The 22,750-nt window shown below is 46.4% G+C and overlaps 1 protein-coding gene across 4 annotated transcripts in view; it reads right to left on the minus strand.

Moving 5' to 3' along the window:
• RBM27 (RNA binding motif protein 27) overlaps positions 1–22,750 on the minus strand; it is a 1,859,884-nt gene that overhangs the window by 1,522,824 nt on the left and 314,310 nt on the right. For all 4 annotated transcript variants that reach the window (XM_069652445.1, XM_069652444.1, XM_069652443.1 and 1 more), the window contains one exon: positions 7,994–8,076. In XM_069652445.1, coding sequence (XP_069508546.1) covers positions 7,994–8,076 — 83 coding nt within the window. The remainder of the gene's footprint in view (positions 1–7,993; positions 8,077–22,750) is intronic.

Here is a 22,750-nt window from a genome sequence, read left to right on the forward strand (position 1 = left end):
GTAAAACCATTCAACTGAGGCAGTACAAGACTCCACTCTTAGTATAAGGCTGTACCACCTGAATTCATGGTAGCGTAAACAGAGCAGCCAGGCTCATCTTGAGAGAGAGGGAGAGGGAGAGGGGGAGAGGGAGAGGGGGAGAGAGAGAGAGGGAGAGAGAGAGAGGGAGAGAGAGAGAGGGAGAGAGAGAGGGAGAGGGGGAGAGAGAGAAGGGGAGAGAGAGAGAGAGAAGGGGAGAGAGAGGGGGGGAGAGAGAGAGGGGGAGAGAGAGAGGGAGAGAGAGAGAGAGAGAGAGAGAGAGAGAGAGAGAGAGAGAGAGAGAGAGAGAGAGAGAGAGAGAGAGAGAGAGATACAAATGATCCAAAGAAACACGGAAACACTATGTATGTAAAAATAAAGGATTTATTTAAATACAAGTAGGCCAGATAAATCTAGGGGTAAGTAAGTACTAACACATCATATGAAATCACAGTATAAAAACACAACACTATACTTGAAAGTACACAGACCCAAGTAGACCTTCTTTGAAATACCTAACAGTAGTTCTAGGGGAGTCAAAATCTTTTCATACACATTCAGTATAGGTCAAGCCTATTCTTGGGGAGTAAAAACCAATGGTTACTTTTTACAATAACATTCAGTAATGCAAGAGCAGTAGACCCTTCCAGTTGTATATTGATTCTCAGTACATATCACTTAATCAGTCAACTGGACAATATACTTTCGGTGAATAGTGAAACACTTATTCTAGATGCAGTAAACACCTATAACTCCCTTTGTGATAACACAGTTATACTAGGTGAGTAAAACCTAAGGAAGTAATATATAATTACAAGTGCTTTTGAGATCAGTGAAACACAGATCGAGATAAGCAGTAACTCGTGCAACTTATTTTTGGACAGCGCACAGTGAAAACAAGGTAACTAAAACCCACATACTTTGTTTAACCTTACAATGAAGGGGAAAGTAAAACCCAATGTCACACTTTACTGAATGACTCAAAGTTATTCTAGGTAGGCAACAATCTAATACAGACTTACTAAGGACAGGCTAGCAGCAAGTCACAGGAAGCAAGACCCAGTTGGGGTACAATCATACAATTATCCTGTAGGAATAATATGGTGAAACTAACACTTTACTTTTGGGAAGAGGCACAACCTAATCGTAGGAGAGTAAAATACCTACAAATCTCCTTTCTATTAAAACTGGCAAAACAGTTCCTAAGGAAGAAAATATGTGAACCATACTTTTAAGAATAGTGCATCACACATTCAAGATCAGTAAGAACTTTTGTAACTGTTCACTCTTAGAATTACAGTAACCAACCAACTCTTTACAAGTAAGTAACTTTTAAACACTTATTTTCTTTTCTAGGCAGAAGTCCCAATCCCTTGAGTCTTTCCCCTATTCTCGGAACATGAATGTTCTCAGTGGCAGAAGAGCGGGGTCACTAGGACTAGTGACCAACAGGCAGTGTCAGACTCAGTTCTTTAGTAGCAAAAGTCAGAGGTCCTTAGGAAAAATGGGCCAACAGGTGAGTACTTCACTTTAGAGTTAGAAGAGCGTCCAGGGGCTTTGCAGAGGACACCCTAGCAGGATTCTAGCAGTGTGACTGGGTGCACTGGATGCGAGGCCTCCCCATCACAGAAAACAACCCACAGCTACACGGAAATCCTAACAGGCTTAAGGTAAGTACATAGCCAAGCCAACACAGTACCTCAGCATTGAAGAACATTTTGCAGTAGAAGAACATCAGGGTCTGCAGCCAAATACCCGGTCAGTGGAGTCTTTGTCGTGGTGACTGAACACAAGACCTCAGAAGGGACTTTGCAGCAGGGATCGATGAAGGCTCTAGGCAAGGTTTCCTTCAAGGCTGAATGCGTTTGTGGATTTGGCGCCTTTTCAAGGAGCACAGAAGACAGAAATTCGCGGTTGAAATCTCGTTGTTACAAAAGGTCCAGCACTCTGTTGAGAGGACTTTTCGAACTCTATTTGTGCCTCTGTAGATCCACCAGGATGCCCACGAAGTTTCAGCGAGATTCGGAATTCGTAACACTGCACTGCACAATATCTTGAGGTCTGAGGGTATTGCAACAACGCAAGGTCGCAGCAACGCATGGGATTGCTCAAAATGCAGGTCTTCTTGAGACTAGTGGGTCTCACCAGGCTCTGGGTTTGGGTCGTCTTTTTCAGAGGCCCCTGGTCGATAGGAAGGGCTACAGCAGGCTCCGATTACACAGCAGGCTCTCCGGTCGCTGGAAATCATTTCCACCGCTTTTCCTTAGTCATCCTCTTGGGTTTAAGTTCCAGTGGTCGACATGCCTTCCGCTTCCAGGTTCACAGTATTTATCAGGAATTACAGTACACCCTCTGCATTCTCTCCCCGCATTTTACAAGAAGTGGGTGTGGGGGTCGGTTGTCCAATCAGGACAGCCAGTCCCCCACTGGGATGTGTCCCCATTCAAGCAAGGTGTAAGACACAGGGCTGAGGAGTTGGACTCCTTCCTCACTTCCTGCTCTCACAGACAGGAGAGTCCAGGGGACTCCCGCCAAAGATAAAAAGAATCACACAAAGGAATTTCCCGCTCTGGATGTCAGGGGAAGGAACAAGAAAAACTAAAATGAGAAAAAAAGAAGACAGGCCATTTTGCTAAAAATTGACACCCTTAGCTTTACTGCAGCTGTGAACACAGCATGCGGTAAAGGTGCACCAAATTAACACAAGGTATCATTGCCACCAGCCATTGAAGGTAAGCTTGTCACTGTAACGGTATTTTTACAGTTTTAGTGTAAACGGGGATACATTACATCTCCCCAGCACTCCACATAAGGTGGGGTGTGCTGGTTTCAGTTAACAAAATGTAAAAGGAATCCAAAGATCCTTCCTACCCTTGGGTACTGTAGTTCACTCAAGGTTAGCACATGAAAGTCAAAAGGGGAACCCCTAGGGCAACCCAGCAACAACAGGCACTTACTGCAATAAGTTGCTAAAGAGGATAACTTTAACAAGACACTATGGAGAGTCTTAGAAATGACACCCATAAAAAGAGTTAAAGATTATGTGAGTGTGGAAAAAGGTTCCCACTCACTGAGGTATTATGGAAAAATATCACACTAGTAAATCAAAATGTTCTGGGGTTGAACCAGGAAAGTAAGATTTACCAGTCCTGTGCAAATCTTAACCAACACCAGGCTCTCCTCGCACACATCTTCCAGAAAGGGAAATGCCATGATGTTTTCCTCTTGGCCTCGCACCTTTGATACAAGAAGCCCTCCTCCTTGGAACAATCCCACTTCATCCGGTGTGGACAACCTGTGTGGTGCATCCAGATGCGGCAATTCACCATCATCCATCGTCGTGGCCGCATCAGTCCCTGTACCCGTGTCTGGGTCTGCTGGGGAGACGGGACCCCTGACGTGGAGGAGGATGTTGAAACTGGAGCGTAGGAGGATGCTTCCTCTTCTTCGTTGGAGGCTGATCAGGTACCAGGGGGACCACAGGTACCAGAGCCATTCTCATCTGGATCTCTGACGCCAAGGTGTGCAGAGTTGAGTCAAAATCCAAGGAAATGTCCCTCAGCTGAGAAAATCCCAAAACAGTTGATCAGGGACAGAACATACATGTGACAAAGAAACTAGTCTTTTAGGCGAATTTTAAAAACATGATTGCTGTGTTGTGCATAATCAAGTAAATGCATGTAACATACGTGACATAGAATACCCTCAGGGGGCCGCAATGTAGCTTACCTCCATCAACCTGTAATGCGGCGTGTGGCGGCGGGAGTTCAATAGTCCCAGCACCTTCCCATTATTTTACTTAGTTGACCTGTAAAATAAGTTATACTTATGCGCTCTGTTTCAAATACAAGTAGAGCAATTACATGTCACAGCTGTATCAAAATTCTACATAATATGAGCCGTGAGACGTCTTACCTCTGTCAGGCTGTAATGCGGCGTGTGGCAGTCAAGCTTAACTAGTGCTTACACTTACTTATTTTTCATTAGAACAGTATAAAAAACTGAGGATGTGATACTTACACGCTCTGTCCAAGATTCAAGCAGAGCGATTGTGTGTCCTTACTGTATTAGAAAAACTCACCGGCTGAATAGTCCTGTCTTAGTCCTGCAGCAGCGTTCTCCCGAGGATGTCAGCCAGCACTTTTGTTTTTGGGATGTTCATGTGGCGTCTGTTATCATGGCGACCCCGCCTGTTTGTCCCTGAATGTGGACAAAATTTCGGGACGGCCAGGTTGAACTGGTCTTAGAATAGAATAGGCTCAACAGATTATGTTATGCTAAACACGCTCCATATCTGGTGTATGCAGGTTGATCTGGAAAAATCATTTATATAAGTGCGAATGCACGCATTTTTAAAAACATGGCTTTACTAGTTAAAGAGATGCCAGCACCATCCATAAAATATGGCGTGTTTATTTGTATATGTGCGGACAGCACAAATCCTGAAAAAAGTCGGGCCTTCCTATTTTAAGTTACAGTGGGGTCCCGAACAAGTGCACGAAGGAGGCTGCCGACGAGCAAGTGACAAAAAAACAATTTAAGGCGGCACTTGTCTGTTGTGGATGATCCAAGGGGCGAGTGTCTTGTCTAGACGTGTAATCTCAGGCAATATGATTTAGTGAACACATCCCAAAGTAATGTCACATTATAGTGCATTAAAAAAAATCCTTCTATGCATATCACTGAACAAGACAGGTATGTAAAGTAAGCTTGCAGGTTGAACAGTCCATCATGCAGTCTCCAATGTCCATAATGGATTGGAATTATATCTTTAGGTATACATTCTGAGCATACAGTCTATATCTGCATGTTACCTCTTAGAGTAACCCAATACTTTCCAAATGCGTGTGTACTACAGCAAACCAAGTGTATACAAGTGCACTAAAACAAGCGGTCTCCTCCGACGACTCCTAGGACGACGACTCCTACGACGACTCCTAGGACGACTGATCCTCACTGTCCATGGGCGAGACCTCCATGGCTTGGGCACCAGCCTAGGAGGGCTGTTTCAGGGCCTTCTCACCTCCTCTCTCTTTCCCCCCCCTCCGCCCCGGAAGGTCTTGAACCGGGGTCTGAGCCAGTTTCATTTCTTCTGGGATGCCTGTAGACTTTGCCAAAGTCACTGCGGCAGGGTTGCGCTTTGGGTGTAGGGACACCTGAGCCATGGGAGCGAACCTCGCAGGATCAGCACCCTTAGCTGTCATGGCAGTCGTCGACTGTCGCCGATGAGGTCTTAGCCTGTGCCGGTTGAACCTGCGTGGGTTGTTCGGCCTTTTTATCCTCCGTCTGCAGCTTCTCGGATTTCTCATGTAGTTTAGCCAGGGTAGACAACTTCCTCTTTAAAGAGGAGCTCGATGGTAGACTGGCAATGGAGGCAGAAGGTGATACTGATGGTGCCCTATCCACTTTGGTACTCGCTTCCACAGGAACCCAGAGGACTCTTGCAGATCTTGGCCTTGGGCCCCCACAGATGAGGTGCCCTCAAAGGACTTCAAAGACCACTCCTCCAACCAGACGGTCCTGGGTGAGGCATAACTCTGCACAGGACACAGGTCAGAGGCTTTTGCGTTAAGCCATGCGGTCAGCCTACTGTGCCTGTCCTTAGTTTTCTTCGAAAATCTGAGGCAAACCTCACACTATACCTCCTTGTGGTCTGGGTGCAGGCAGCAGAGGCATTGTAGGTGCTTGCCCTCCACAAACACATTCGGTTGCCTGCATTTGGGGCAGGGCCTGAAGAGAGACCATCCCTCCTTTCTTCTCAGTCATGGTGGGAGGGCGCCAAGTTTGTAGAATCTTCGAAGATCTTCGCCCTTGAGGGGCGCAGAAGTTCACAGACAACGGATCCCCGCTTTCAGCACATGAAGGAAGAGCACACAGGCTTCTTTGAAACAAAAATAGAACATTTTCCGTCAATAAACATACAAATAGCTCGGAGAGCGCACTCAAGGACTACCAACACTGAAGGGTGCAGTAAAAATCTGAAGATGGCTGCCAGAGGAGGGGCCTAGAGAGAGGACGGTCATTGAATGGGGCAGTATGACCCAGAGGACAGTGATCGGTTTAGAGGAGAAATACACTAAGTGAATGTCAATTGAATGTGAATTGTTTCTTTTACCAAGGATTCCCAACTGGACTGGGAATATTCATGAGCATGTGAATCCATGCCAGACACCATGCTGGAGAAAGACTGTTGCATCTAAAAGGCGTGAGCCGGGCATGGAGTAGGAGAAAAAATTAAAAAAATAAAAAACCCACACACAGTACTAATAGCAACCCATATCCACGCCTACTGCAGCATGAAGAGGTGATGAAAAGCCTTCAACATTTCTATTGCTGTACTAAGTCGCCAACCTTACAGAGGCTTTATAAAATAGAATTACTGCTTGTTGGCAAATCCAATTTAAAGCTTAATAGAAGGACAATGGGCATGCATAATTCCAGTTAAATATTGAATACTGTCACATAGACATTGATTGACAACAGGCCAGACTAGACCACATTATTATGAATCTGGTTAGCAAAGGGTTTGGTTACTAAATGTGTATAGGATTAACCAAAAGGTTAATATGATGATTATCCAAAGAAAATATCTTGCGAAAGTAAACAAAGTTGTGACAGTACTCCAGAAGTACAGGGAATGTATATATCTGAGCAAATCCATAAAATGCTTGAGCTCACAGTCCTAGGCTGAAGGGGTTTCCCATACCCTATTTTTCACAGTTCTTGGGCTAATTTCTCGTTAGCCCCCAGCCACAGGTGTAGGCCCTGTACTTGTAACTAGCGGAAGGGGTATCCAAGCAGGCCATGAGGGGTAGGCCTTCCAAGATGAATGGGTGCCAGAGGAGGACAGGCGATTCCCCCTTCGTTGGTACGGAGTCTTCACTATGTACCACAATTCCAAACTGTGTAAGGGTTACGCTCCTCCAGCCACCTGCTCCAATCTCTCCCTCCTCCACAGTGTCTCGCCTCAAGTCTCATACACAAATCTTTCCCTCTGTCTTCCAGAGTATACCCTTTTTCATCTTGGGGACAAACACTTATGCCAGACTTCTCTGCTTTGCCTCAATACCCGCTTCTCCTAGTCATTTAGCAGTCCTCCCATTAGCCTCCTAAGTTCCTCCTAGCTATTGCTTCCTCCACCTCGTGGAGGATACCCAATGTTTCAACCTCACTTCTTTCCGTCACTTCATTACTATTATTTCTCTGCTCGTTCCATATTTCCTCCCCTATTCCTTCCCTTTCCCTCCATCTTCTGTTCTCTCCTGGGCCACCCATCATCAGATGTTTCGTTCAAAAGTCATCTATTCTCCTGACCTTCACCCCTTGGGGCCCCTCCCTCAACATTTAAGAGACTCCAAATAGCTTACAACTCCCCCACCTTCACCTCTTTTGGCCCTTTACCCAAAACCACTAAGTTTCCCCACTCTTTCTAATTGCCTTGGGGACCTTCCTTTACCCAGCCCTCTAGGTCCTCCCTGCAGCCGCCCGTCTCCTGCTTAGCTCAGCCATCTTGGTCTCTCCTCCAGCTTGCTTCCACTTAATTCTCTGGGCGTAGATGGAACTGGAATGCAGCTTTAAGAACCACATCTGCCATATGGGAATTCCAAATCCTTGTTCTTTAAGCTTCTGGCTGTTTTGAGGGTGCTCATCAGGATCAGGTGCCCCTCTAGATTTAAATGAATTTCAAAGTATCCTCAACACCTGCAAAATGCAGCCAAGCATATCAGCACTGCCTGCCCCATAGGAAAGCCTATGCAACCTTATAACATTATTCTATGACGAAGAACCGGTCCTGAAAACCCACCATCCACTACCTGGGTAAACAGGGCACTGTCACAATACTTAAGCTTTGTGCACATTAATACAAAAATAACAAAATGATGCCAATTGTACTATATCAGTAGGATTGCCATACAGCTGGCAGTTAACAATAGTGGATTAGGAGAGTTTGTAAGTTTCACGGTTAGATACGAACCTCCTTTCACTGGAATTAGAACGTTGCTTATGAGGACTAGGCAGCTGCTTCTTTCTGCACTCATGCTGTTCGTCAAATGAGTCCTGAGATACAAAAAAAGAAATCCAGATCACAAATTTTCTTCACATGCAATAGCTGTGCTCTCCTGGTAAATATACATATTTTGGAAGCCCCTCTTTTTTTACAGTTAAAAACATTAACGCATATATATGTGTCATACTTGCAAATATTTGAATGTTAGGCTGAGTTCTGAAAAAACGAAATTTGTGACAAGCCAAGTGTGCATATGGTATTCAGGGAGTCAAGCATACAAACCTTTGTCACAGGGTCCGTCCCAAGCAGCGGTAGAAGGCCTAGCATGGCTAATGCCAGAGCCTGTCCTACCCAGAGGTGTTACTGGGAGGAGGATGTCATAGGGGCGGTGCGAGCATGAGCGTAAGGGAGGCGGTGGAAGTCCCAGTCCCTAAAACCCTCCCTTTATGTCCCTTGTATGAATTGACCGGTACCAGTTTTTGTCAGTCACCCAAGGGCACACCCTCCATTCTGGCACAAGTACGCTTTTCGTTAAAGGACTTCAAGGAGCAGCACGCCTAGTCATGGTAAACGAGCAGAGTAGAACATAGCAGGAGAATGACATGCATTCATGCGATGCTCTGGCATCGGTTAATGAAGACACTACTCACCACCGCCTGCATTGAAGGTGTCACTAACAAAGAGTGCCCAGCAAAAACAGTACCAGAGGCGGTTCATATAGTTGCATGCCCGGATAGGTAGGGCTAAAGAGGTTTTTGGTATCCTTGCACAGCAGTACCACAACCCCAGTGGAAAGAATATGAATAGATTGGGACCCAGAGTCCGATGGAATGTGGAACCAGGTGTGGGGGAGGATGGGGGGTGGGGGGGGTGCAAAGGAGAGAAAACCCAAGATGAGTATATACCAAGACCTACCTGTGAGAGTATGAGTGTGTGGGGTGTTCAGTAAGGTCAGGAGGCGTGTAGGTGGACCAAGAAATCAGAAGGACATTGGAAGGAATCTGGAGCATTTGGATAAACATGCATGTGAGGTATTGTGTGTGAGAAGGGGTGGTACCTAGTTGAAAGATTGCAGCTGTGTTAGTGTCTGAGAGGGGAAGGGGGAGTGGTTAAGAGTGTAGTAGAAGGCGGTAATGTTAGGAGAGGGTGTGAGAGTAAAAGGAGGGACAGAATGTGAGGGGAATAGTGACAGGTATAGAGTTGAGGAAGGGAAATATAGAAGGGTAAGCTCATGGACAGTGTAGGGAAATAGAGGGGTTAAATCGGAGAGAGGGAGGAAGAAAGGAGCAGGGAAATAGGGAAGAGGAATAGGGAGAGACAGCAAGAGGGGGAGCGAGCAAGAGAGAGAGCAAGAGAACGGGAAAAGAGGGAAAAAACCTACAATACAGTCGCTGTTCACTTTTAAAGACTATTTGGGGAACCCTTCAATTAGGGCAATCCTTAGGAAGTCCCTGAGCGAGTACGATAGATAAGGACTTGGACTTCATGCCTTTCCACGTTAGCAAGCTAAGTTAGACAGTAGGGGGTTACCAAGCTCTAGTGTTCCAGGTGATTGGGTACCAGGGAAACCTGGGTTGGGGTGGAGAGAGAGACCCACTAGAACAAACTTTTATTCACACTATCTGGGAACGAAAACCACTAACAGCATCTCAAGGAAGTTAATAAAAATGCTTGAACCATTTTATTCATTTATTTTATTGGGCATTTGTAAGGCGCTTATAGATCAAAATAATTGTGTTTCAAAGCGCCGACAGGGCAAAGGGAAGGGGACAATGGAATATCCAAAATACAGAAAAAAGCGGTCCTACTAGGCCTTGTGAGCATTTGAATCGTGCAAGTGCAGAGAAAGAGAAGGGATAGGGGAAGAGCGGAAGTGCTAGGGAATCTACAGAAAGGTGAAGTACTAGGGAGACAGTTGCCCGGCAACAGGTAAATGCAAGCGCCGTTAGTGAAGCCAACAGGTAAGTGCCAGGCAGTGACCACTAGATGGCGAAGGGTCACCAGCCCATACAGTAAGTGCTGGCCTTTGAGGCAGCACAGGCCAAGTGGAGCCTGAAGACAGGTGGGAGGATGCTGCAGGCGACTGGACAAAAGGCCAGGACCCCGAGGGTCACATACGGGCCGAGGCTACCAATCACAGCTACTGTGGGCTTAGCACGGGAGGGAGGGAGAGAAGGAGAAGGGGCCAGTCTTGAGGTGTTTGCAGAACTTGAGGAGATCTGGCTAAAGAGAGGAATCCAGCCGTGGAAAGGGAACAGCTGCCCGCTCTCTGCTTAGAGAAGCGCTTGACAAGAAGAAATTTGGAGCCAGAGGATTGGAGAGATCTGGAATAAGATTATTTGGTGCGAGCAAGTTGCAGACAGCCTTATGGATGATGCAGAGGGATTTAAATTTGATCCTGGCAGCAACCGGGAGCCAGTGGAGAGATTTTATGGTCTGTTAGTAAAGACTTCCATTTATAGGTAATTTTCCCTCCAGTTGTGAACCCACCACCCCCCCCCCCACCCCCATACTTTTTGCTGTTGTCTGAGCATCCTAGCCTGACTTTTGCCAGTGGAGCCCAGCCTTCTGCTGTACTCCACTGGGCTTTTGCTCATTTTGTTATGGAGAAACTGACATGCCCTTAAGCCTGTCAGTATTTTGTTTCCCAGAGTCTTGCACTTTGTTGCTATTCTTTAGTAACATTTTATCAGTTCACAATGTACCTTCCAGTACAGTGCGCTGAGGTCCATTTTTCATTTAAGACCCTAGACACCCTTGAAGGATTTTTGGTGAATATGCAGGTGTGCCCTGGACAGTGCTGGTGGCAGCGGTTCCTTTTTACGCGTTTTCCACTCTTTTCTATGGTCAAAACTGCATTTGGCCCAGGACAGTGCCTAAAATGGCCATGCCACAAGTTCCTTTGTTCTCTCCTTTGGCCATCTTGTCCCTTTGCCTTCCCCAGGTCGAGCAGACCCCGGAAATTCCTTATATGGTCATGCAGACACCTGCTCAAACCAAAGATTACGCGGGCTTCTATATGCCTTGTGTGTGCCTCCAGGATGTGCTGGAGCGGTCTAGTTCCAATACACATCCTGGGTGCCAGGATGTCTGGTGTGCTGCGTTGATTGGTCCACATCTGGGATGGTTGTATGTGAGCAGATCTCTCATTGGTTTCTCTTCATTTTGGCACGAATGAGATTTCGGATAAAAGAAGGCATCTTACACCAATTCCAGGTCGATCTTCCGAGTTCTCACCGAACTTCGTAAAAGGAGCCCAGTATCCTGAACCAAAGAAGCAGATCTGTGGAACCGCTGGTGACCCGCTGGAAGGTTTGGCACTCTGAGCCCGCTGTGTTCCCGTCGGACCCCCGGTTTCTGATTGAACCTAGAAGGCCTGCAAGGTCGCTTCGACCCTTTGGAATAGTGGGACCAACTATTCTCTGCACCTGCAAGCGAGCCTTTCGGAAGTGTTCCTGGACCGCCCAGTGAACTGACCAGCTTGTATGGGACCTTTGCCCTGGAACCGCCGCTGTCTCGAGCTTCGACTTGTACCTTTGGAGACTGTAAACTCTGGGTATAAGGCACTCTCATGCAGAGTTTCGTACACCTAACATTCCTAAGCGTGGAATTAGGAGAGTATGCCTGAACCCGAACATACACGGTCACAGTGTCGCCCAGCTGTAGTGACAAACTTTGTGGGTGCCTTGCTACTGTGCCCCTCTGTGCCCTCAGACTCAATGCAGTGGAACTGGCTTGATCCCTTCACCAGGAATGGGGAAATCACCACTGTCCCGCCACAGAATCTTTCCCGGAACGCAGCCCCTGAAAGCTCCATAACTGCAGGATTTGAACCTGCAAGCGAAGTGGACTCGACTGCCAAGTTTGGTCCGGAATGCGCAGAGGGTCGGTAAGGACTTGCAACCCTTAGCGGTGGCCCCTGGCGCATCCATAGACTTTTACGCACAAGTGTCCCCTGAGGGCCACTCTTTATCGAGGTAGCCTGTACTGACGAGCTATTTCCAATTCTTGGATCCTGTTTTGCCCTCTTTAGGATACCCTCCTTGTATAGTGGGAACTTCTTCACTGCCTCACCCATCGTCCTGAGTCTCTACAAAAGATATGCTATGATATTTTATTTATATTGCGCTCCTACACAAGTGTTTCAGAGCGCAACAAGGCAAGGGGGGGGGGACATGGGAGAAGAAAACAATCTTACTAGGACCAGTGACATTGAGAACGCGCAAGTGCATGGAAAAGGGGAAGTGCATGGAAGGGGGGAGAGGTGGAAAAGTGCAGAACAGAGGAGAACCATATAACTAAAATAAAGGCGATAAACAGAGGTAGTGCAGCCAGCAAGTGGCAAGTGCTAGGTTAAGACCACACAGTATATCTGATAAGATCAGAAGAAAAGCAGGATGGTGGACTGTATGGTTACAGAAACAGAGCCCAGTGCAATGGGTGGCCCAGAGGCAGTGCAGGAGGGTGGCAGGGTAAGCAGGTACCTAGGCCGGGGGGGACCGAGTGTGGCCAGGTTCACAGTACCGAGAGAGAATACAGTTCAGCAGGGGAGAAGGGGGGCAAAGGCAGAAACAAAGAGGAAGGTCTTGAGGTGCTTCCTGAACCAGAGATGGTTCTCCTCAAGTTTGAGTGGCAGGGAGGCTATTCGAAAGGGAGGCCCCAACAGAAGACAGATCTGCTCCCAGCTCCTCTTTGAAAAACAAATGACCCTGAGGGAGCTGGAGGTAAGGAGCGAAGAGCTTGAGAGGGGAGGCATTTACGGAGGGATAGTTTAAGGTATCTTGGACCCAGAAAGCCTTGTGGACAATGCAGAGGGTTTTAAATGTCCTTGAATCCACTGGGAGCCAATGAAGAGATTTCAGAGCTGGAGAGATACGATCCCAGGGCTTGAGGCCAAGGACAAGTCTTGCAGTCCTGTTCTGGATTAGTTGTAAAGGGCGGAGAGTGGAGGTAGGTAGATTTAGAAATAGGCTTTTATAGTAGTCCAACCTATGGAGAACCAGAGCTTCTGGGGGAAGGCAGGGATCTCATTCTCCGCCTATCTCATGAGAAAGAGGAACTACGCCTGGGCTGCCAAACAATCAGGATCATACCCGACTTCTCTGTGGGCGTACAACAGGAGAGACATTAGTTTCAAGGTGTGAAAAAGATGTTGTGTGAACCTAACATCCCTTATGCAATATTGTTCCCAGCACGTCTGAAGTTCACTTTCAAGGAAAAACTATTTTTTCACTGTCTCTAATGAAGCGGTGACATTTATTGAGGCGCCGATACCGCTCAACAACCCAACTGATGACCTTATGGACAATGATTGACCTACAATCTAACTACTCCTGGAATCTCCGAATTTTGTGTACCCAGTATCCTTTGATTTCTGCATTGGTCGCAGCGTCAGGTTCGCAGCTTCCGCACCATGTGTATGGACGCTATTCCACTTACGGTACACTCCATCACCTGCAATGTTATTAGAAACTTGCGTTCAATGTTATACCCGACATAGTAATGCATCAGAGTGTACTCTCACTTGCAGCTGTACTTTGCTTTACTCAAGCTATTTAGAATTGTTGGTTCATACCTGCAGCTGTCCGGCAGCAGCACTCCCCACTTCGGTTGCAATGGTTACCTTAGTGGAATTGTTATGTGTCGGCCCCCGTTGGGCCCATAGCACGGTCAGTAAGTGTTGGGATCTGCCCGCTATCGCCTGTTTAGAGGTGGTCATTGATGATTGTGGGAGGGAAGTGGGTGGGTGATTTCACTGCCAGCTGCAATGGTGTGTTGAGGGAGGATGGGGGGGTGTCGTTTGGGAAAGTTCTATGGAAAATGGCGGAGGCAGACCAGTATTTCAAGTCATGTCGGGGCAAGCGAGTGTGAATGATTACACTTGCAGAAGCTGGGATGTACTCTGAGACAATGCAATGTCTACAAATATAATGTCATGGAACATTCGGGGACTAAGTAACTTCCTGCAAAATCATGGCCAATGCCGAAAGACACAGTATTAAAATACTTACGCTGCAAGAAACGCATTCCACAGGCAGCTTGGTGATGCACATTGCACCATCCTGGGGACCTAATAGATTCTACACGTCTTACTCTACACAAGCTAGGGGTGTACTGACCTTGACCCATAAAGCTATTAAGTTCACACTCCATAAGGAATATATTGACCCGGAGGGCAGATATATTGTCTTGCACTGCACATTGGTGAGCGGGGAATATATTCTTGTTAACACCTATGGTCCCAATCTAGACACCCCAGATTTCGTTGATAACGTCGCCTCAATACTCTAGGGGTATGTAGGTATTCCGATCATCTGGGGGGTGGGAGGCTGACATGAATTTTATTCTTGATGCTGGGCTGGACAGGACCGGAACTGCACCCAGACTTCTATCGTGAGCCGCATGCAGACTACACATGCATAGTGCATCACTGAACATCCGAGATGCCTGGAGGGCCCTCCACCCTCAGCTACGTGAATATACTTATTACTCTTCTGTTCATGATAAATTGAATTACTGACACCATATTTATTACAAAAATCTTTTAATTTCCTTATTTAGTTAAATTTCATGTGGTCCCATGCTTTACATGTTTGTCAATCGTCAATGTTACACTGTTAGGAAATGCTTAAAGAGAAGTAAACTTTGGCACAAATACCAGTAAGAAACACTAATGTAGATGTGTTTCCTGGTGTCTGACAACCTGATAAGGAAGATTATCAGAGCACAGACACTCACCCACACTCTGTCCAACCATGCCCCGATCACCCTATCTGTGGAGTTGGGCGCTCCCGAGCCTACTTTCAGCACATGGCGCTTCAAGTCTGCTCTCCGAGATATAGTTTTCAAGGCAGACCATATTAGCAGATATTGAGACCTTCTTCGAATGCAACTCGCTACAAGCCACTACTGCAGGGATCTGTTGGGATGCTTTTAAGGTATACATCAGAGGGATGTCCATCTCGAGGGAGGCGGAGGTGCTAAAGACCATACGAAATGACCTTAATCGTTCCGAATCCAAGCTACGAGAATTGGAGCAGAATTGTTCATCAGTAGCCGACCCTGCCAAACTAGCGCTCATCAGCGAGGAACTTAAGGCATTTCAAACGCATGCCACTATGGAGGTTCGATATTTTAGTCGCCCACAGGCTGCACATAAATATGGGGAGGGTGAAAGACCTGGCAGAACACTGGCGAGGCTAATGAGAGGGGAAGAGGGGCAAACCCAGACTGTGTCTATCAGGGATGGGCAGGGTGTGTCTCAATGGTCAGACCAGCAAATATTTGACATTTCACTGAGGTCTACACTAATCTATATGCTTTGCCCCCTGAACATAGTGACAGCCACATGAGACCTGCTTGATCAGATCCCCCATGACACATCTCCTCTTCGACTAGTGACCAGCTGGACTCTCCAATCCTGCTGGAGGAGATAGTTAAAGCCATTTTGGATCTCCCGAAGGGCAAGGCACCTGGCCCCGATGGACTCACTCCCGAGTTTTACCAGGAGCACGTCGCGATCCTTGCTCCCAAACTACTGGAGGTCTGGGAGGAGTCACTTCGGGTGTCCACTCTCCCACCCTACGTTAAGCCGATATAATATCATTGCTCAAACCAGACAAACCTAGGGACGAGTGCGGTTCATACAGGCCTCTCTCACTCATGAACATACATACCAAGATTTTTGCTAAGGTCATTGCGAACCGCTTTCTCACAATCATGTCATATCTGGTCCACGAACATCAAGGGGGATTTGTACCCGGGAGACCCACCTCTCACAATACCCGGCTTCTTTTCAATGTCATGGCCAGAATCAACCAGGATGCGAGTGCCATCACTGTTACGCTTGATGCTCAAAAAGCATTCGATATGGTCTCATGGAAATATATGTGGCTGGTCCTAGAGAAGATGGGGATTGGCCCCAACATGATTGGATACATTAAATTGTTGTACACTACTCTGATGGCAAGAGTCCGGTTCAATTCCATGACATCTACATCGTTCACACTCTTCAGGGAGTTACTCAACAGGGCTGCCTTTTCTCCCTGATCCTCTTTGCACTTGTGATAACCTAGGGCGGATCATGTCAGAGCGCGCCATTCTGACAGGGGAATATGATTGGTAGACTCCCCTGAGATAATATCCTTGTACGCAGATGATGTTTTGTTATACATCAGAGATCCCACCACCCATCTGGACCCCATATTACGAGACATCACACGTGTGGGCACCCTCTCGGGCTTCACAATCAATTATTCTAAATCTGAGATTCTCCCGCTCACCAACTATCCAGCAACCTAACTGAGTTTCCACTCCGCTGGTCCCCCAGCGGTATCAAGTATCTGTAATATTCTTTTAGGCCATTGGTGACTGTATATAATAGGGATTCATACCATTGAGAAGGTACCAAGAGGAGGCAATAGAGAGAAGAAACTTCACCAAGAGACCTGTTGCATTTTAGATTTTGAAAGTAAAAACCCGAATGGCCACAACATCGATAAGGAACTGTATATCCGAATAATCTAAATAATTAATTTTGTATTTCTCATTCTTACTCTGATTTTTTACTGTGCAATCTACATTTTCTTGCTTCTGGACAACTGTATGAAGCAAGTAATATGTTGTCTCTCATAGATGGTTTTGGTGGGCTTGTTTTTTTATTTACTCATTTTTTCATTAATTTTTTTCACTTTTTCATTTCTTAGGTCTCATTTTCTGTGGGATTGTGGATTACACTTATATTGCTTTTGGAGCTATTTTGAGATTTGTGTTTTTATCTTGGCATTGGAAGTGATAGACTATTAGCACTGTTTTTAATTGGTGAAGTATGTGATTAGATTTATTGATGGAGGGACACGTACCGATTGGGCAGATGTTATATATACTGGCCATTGTTTTATATGAACTGATTATGAGTCTCTTAAGGTACGTTTGGATAATAAGCAAATGGGACTGGACTGCTAAATGCTAAATCGCTAACATGTTAGATCCATAAGCAGTTTGCATCAGAAATCGAAATGATACGCTGCCGCTATGCACTAGTCACTTTATTTAGATCTCCTTTCTGGCTTTAAGTACAGTCATGTCTTAACATGCAGATTGGGGCGGTTTGTCCGGTGAGTGAATGACGATTTTAGATTTGGTTTTTAACTTTTGATGCACTATGCACCTTTTGCATGTTGCAAGCACTATGCACTTTATGCAATGGATATTTTTGGAGACTGTATTATCAAAAGGAATTGGAGTTGGGCTTTATATATTTTTTATTGAATGATATTGTTGGCACTATGCACTTTATTCGATAGCACTCTATAAATGCCCAGATAATAAAAAGGTACTATTACTCCGTCCCTCTCTCGCCATATCTGCACTTTATATTATTGAATATATATTCCTTAACAGAATTTGCCAATACAAAATGGCCTAATGGCTGCTATAAATAAGCGTATCATTTGATTAGTATAAAATAACATAAAAATGGATGTCCAGGCTCAGAAAATCCAACGTAACAATATAAATGTATTCTTTTGATTACTGAATGAGGCATATTATATGCCATAGTAGTGTTCCATTAAGGGTGAAAAATATGTGCTTTAGACTGGTGATAATGATTTAATGATGGCAAAATGGATTTACAAAATGAAGGTTAATCGAATCTAAGATCGCCAACACCATTTTTAGCTAACACAAAGAGTAGTCCTCTTTATATTTCTAATTGTATGTCACATGGGGTATTTTAAACAACACCAGTGTGGGGGTTATTTGTTGTGACCAAGCAGTAAGAATTCTGCGAAACGCGTAAACGCTGCCAGGTTTGGGCCATAGATTATGGGAGAGCCACATTATCTGTGGCTTCTGCTGTCTGCTGTGACGCTGCATGTCATTATTCAATAAAGAAAAATGCTGCATTAACGGTCTCCAGAGGATTTTTTCCAATTGGGGAGTGCGATTATATATGTATATTACATTACTCATCGTAATCTTATTTCTGATGCTTGTATCTGCTTAGATGCACATGCTGTGCATAGGCCGACATCTAGTGCAAGCTGCAGAGTATTGGTTTGTTTTTCGAAACTCAAAAAGGGGCGTCGACCTCAGGCATGCCAGTAACACTATCCCTAGTGTGACGTCCACTGTACCCATGATCCCTCGGGCGTGTAGGACCCTCAGATTGTATTTTTTCTGACATGAGGTAGCATGAGGAGTAGCGTAAGTGCAGAGTATCCAAGCAGATATAAAGATAAGACTACAAGCATCCATGCACCTTCTCTCGGAGGGGAGGAAGGGCGGGCGCATGTGAATCTAAGCAGATACAAGCATCAGAAATACGATTACGCTGAGTAATGTATCCCTTCTGAGGCTTGTGGAATCTTCTTAGATCACATGCTGTGCATAGATTAGCGAGCAGTGTTAGAAGAAAGAGGTGGGAAGTGAGAAGGGTCATGAGCAAATAAATGTCTTAGAACCGCTTGTCCCACTTGAGTGTCAATGTAGTAGTGCGGAGTAAAGGTGAATAGAGCTCATGTAGCTGCTTTGCAAACGGTGTCAAGGGGTACATTTGCAATGAAAGCCAGAGTGGCCTCAGTGCCTCTTGTAGAGTGGGCCTTTGGCGTAAAAGGCAGTATTTTTTCTGAAAGGGAGTAACACAGCTGGATACATTTGACTATCCATTTGGAGATGGCACCTTTAGAGGCGCGTTCTCCTTCTCTGCCTGTAGCTACGGAGACAAAGAGTTGATCTGTCTTTCTTAGCGGTCTGGTCTTGTCTACGTAGTAGAGGACCGCTCTTCGCACATCTAGTGTGTGTAGTTTCACCTCAGTAGAGCTTTTGGGTTCTTGGAAGAAGCCCGGTAGCTCAATGGACTGGTTAACATGGAATTTTGAAATGAACTTAGGTGAGAACCTAGGGTGAGTTCGTAGAACCAGTTTATCCTTATGAACAGTAAAGAAAGGATCCTGCACTGACAGAGCCTGAATTGCACGGACCCTTCTTATGGATGTAATGGCTACTAAGAAGGCAGTTTTTATGGGTCAGGTGTTTGAAACTAGCTTTATGCATGGGTTCAAAGGGAGGGGCCCATGAGTTTAGCAAGCACCACATCAAGGTCCCACCCTGGTGGTGGGTTGAAAATTGGAGGGTGGAGTCTTCACCCCTTCCATAAAGGCTTTGACAACTTGCACCTTCCACCATGATACCGAGTTATGGGGGGTGGTGTATGCTGACAGTGCCGCCAGGTGTACTTTGAGTGAATTAAATACCAATGCTGCATCCAGCAGGTTAGCATGTAGATAACAATATTGGAAGGAGTGCAATCAACTGGGTTGATTTGTTTATTCTGGCACCAAATAATGAATCGTTTCCACTTATCAAAGTAACAGCTTCTTGTGTTTGGTTTCCTTGATTCTTTTAGGCTATCCATGCATCTCTGCGGTAGATTGAGATGGCCAAACTCTGACTTCAGGAGCCATGCTGCCAAGTTCATCGAGCTGGGTTAAGGGTGCACTGTTTGTCCTTCGTGCTGGGATAGTAGGTTGTGCCAGCATGGGAGACTGATGGGTTCGCACACTGCAGGTTTGTGCAGGTGCGGAAACCACGGTTGTTTCGCCCACATGGAGCAACTCGGATGAACGTCATTGATTCCCTTCCTCATCAAGGGGTCGGTGGAAAAGCATTGGCAAACATCCCCGACCAGTTCATCCATAGAGCGTTCCCCATGCAGCCTGGCTGGGGGAACCTGGATGCGAATCCTGGGCATTGTCTGTTTTCGCTTGTGGCAAATAGGTCTATATTGGGGAAACCCCACTGTGAGAAGAGGTCTCCTACGACTTCTTCGTGTAGACACCATTCGTGTTCTTCCGGGAGGGGCTCTCTGCTCAAAGCATCCGTTAGTGAATTGAGATCCCCTGGAACATGTTGAGATGACAGGTAAATGTTCAGTCCGAGTGCCCATATCCAAATTTTCTGGACAGACTTGGTGAACGAGCGCCCCACTGTTTGTTTATGTAAAACATTGCTGTCGTGCTGTAAATTAGAATATGCACTGACAGGTTGGATAGGTGGGGTTCGAACGCTCGAAGCGCTCTGAAAACTGCCAGAAGCTCTAGCAGGTTGATGTGATTCTTGGCCACTGTCTGAGACCAGAGGCCCTGAGCTGTGTGGTGAAGGAGGTGTGCTCCCCATCCTGACAGGGACGCGTCTGTAGTGACTACAGCCTGTATTTCCAGATCGTAAAAGGGTTTCCCCTTGGAAAGATTCTCTCTTGTCCACAAGCGAAGACTCTGTACTAGTGTTGGCAAAACGACGACTAGATCGTCCCACTGACCACTTGCCCGAGACCACCGTTTCGCCAACCATTCCTGCAATGGACGCATGCGCGCGTGGGGACCAGGTAAATACATGGCGCCATCAAGCCTTGCAAACACATCGCTTTGCGATCCCTTATCTGAGGACCGGACTGATATTGAGGAATTTGCAGTAGTAGGTTCCAAATTCTTTCCTCCGATGGAAAGGCCAACCCGTCTTGAGTGTTTAGGACAGCTCCTAGGAACTGTTTGGAGGTGCTTGGCACCAGGCTTGATTTCTTCTCGTTGGTTGAGAAGCCCAATTCGAAGAGGAGGTTGATCGTTCTTTGGATGTTGGATCTGCAAATTACTGGGGTCTCCCCCGTGATGAGCCAGTCGTCCAGGTAAGTGTACACTGGGATTGACTCCCTGCATATGTGCGCCGCCACCATCACCAGTACCTTGGTGAATACCCTTGGAGCCGAGGCTATACCGAAGGGCAGCACCTTGAACGGGTAGCGCTGCCTGTCCATCTTGAAGCACAAGAATCTTCTGTGCGCTGGGAACATGGAAATATGAAAATAGGCATCTTTCATGTTCAATGTGGCCATGTAATCTCCTTTTCTTAGTAGGGGATTACTTCTTGGAGTGTAGTCATGCGAAATTTATGTGGCTTGACATATTTGTTTGCAGGGCGTAAGTCTAATACTGGGTGCATTGTTAGATCTTTTTTGGCACAAGGAAGTAAAATTGAATAAATACCCTTGTTTACATGGTTGCCCGGGACAAGTTCTATCGCGTCCTTTGCAAGAAGAATGACAATCTCCTCGACGAGGATACTTTGGTGCTCCAATGAGTGTATTTTCTGTCTTGGAGGATGGTCGCGGGGGCGCTCCAACAGTTCGATACATTACCCCACGGACACTGTGGACAGCACCCATCTGTCCGATGTGATCCCTTCCCATGCCTGGGTGAAGCTGGGAATGCGCCCCCTTACTGGGGATGCATGGGAAGGGACTCTGAGCGGAGCGTCACAGTTTGTTGGGAGGCGTACCGCATCTACCTGGGCTGCCTCTACCTCTACCGAGGCCCCTTTTCTGACCTCTGGCAAAATTATGGGTAGCCTGCTGGTTGCCTCCCCACGATGTTCCTTGCCCTTGAGTAATTGGACCCTCTCTGGGAATTTTGGCCGCGAGAGCAATGAAAATTATTATTCCCTCGTTGGTTTGTGGGTTTATTGGTTAGTTGTCCAAGGGACTTAAGGGTCTCATATTCGTCTTTGGCTGTTTTGAGTGCCTCTTCCGTGCTTTCCCAAACTAGACATTTGGTTCCACCGGCATGTTGATTAGAGTCGCTTGTGTCTCGCGTTTGAACCCCAACTGCCTTAGCCAAGCGTGTCTCTTGATGACTGTGCTCTCTGCGATGTGCCAGCCTGCATTGTCTGCTGCATCAAAGGTCGCTTTGAGAATACATCCGGACACCAATCTCCCTTCTGACGCAATATGGGCCAACTGGCCCTTTAGAGATTCGGGTGCGGCCCTGAATAATTTTTCTATTATTGGGTTGACTGCCCTGGTAAGGTTAGGGGTGAGGAGGGAGGGGTCAATTCTGCATTGAATGGATTTCGGAATTGCTATGGCTTGGGCAACAGATTTCCTATCCCCCATAATTTCCTCTGCAAAGTCCCTCTCTTCTTGAGTGTATCTGAAAGTGCTCTGCAGCTTTAGCTAAGAGCTAATTTAATAATGGCCGATTATCCACAGGTGAGTCATTCAACGGTGGGTCCTTGGGAATAGGGGAGTCGAGACTATAGGCTTCTGCCTCGTCTTCCTCCACCTCATACTTTTCCTCATCGTCCCCATAATATTCAACCCCTGCCTGGTCATCCAGTATTTGTAGGTCTGGATCCTCGTTATACTGAAGATCAGGTTGAATAGTGAGTGGGTCTGAAATCAGGCCCTGAGCTGGAGTCTCAGTAAAAGGTCTCTTACTAGGAGGATGAGGGTATTTGGATCCAGAAAAAATAGAGGTAGTACGGGTATTCTGATAGCTCAAAAAGTGATCAGGATTCTTCTCGTAAAAGTTAGCCAAAAAAGACATTCTCCTCATCACTTGATGTCTTCAGAGCTCCATTCCCTGGAACTGGGAATGACCACCTCTTGTTGAGGTTCATCTTCCATTCCCATATCCTCTGGAGTGGGAGGGACAACCTTAGGCCTAGTGACAAGGGTCTTGTTTTTTTATGAAGATCTAGGTTTGTCCTTCTGAGCCTGGTGTTCAGATGTTTTTTTCCGTTTGTCCCCCTTACCATGTGTGGAGAGGCAGGTTTCCCTGACTCTTTGGTCTTCCCTGAATCTTTCCACACCTGGAGTCGAGATTCGGAGGTGGGTTCCGTAAGGGTCTAGAGATTTAGAGGGGGACATCGAGACTCGGAAGCAGACGT

Source organism: Ambystoma mexicanum, chromosome 3p, assembly GCF_040938575.1.
Source record: "Ambystoma mexicanum isolate Mex_15411 chromosome 3p, UKY_AmexF1_1, whole genome shotgun sequence".
Lineage (NCBI taxonomy): Eukaryota > Metazoa > Chordata > Amphibia > Caudata > Ambystomatidae > Ambystoma > Ambystoma mexicanum.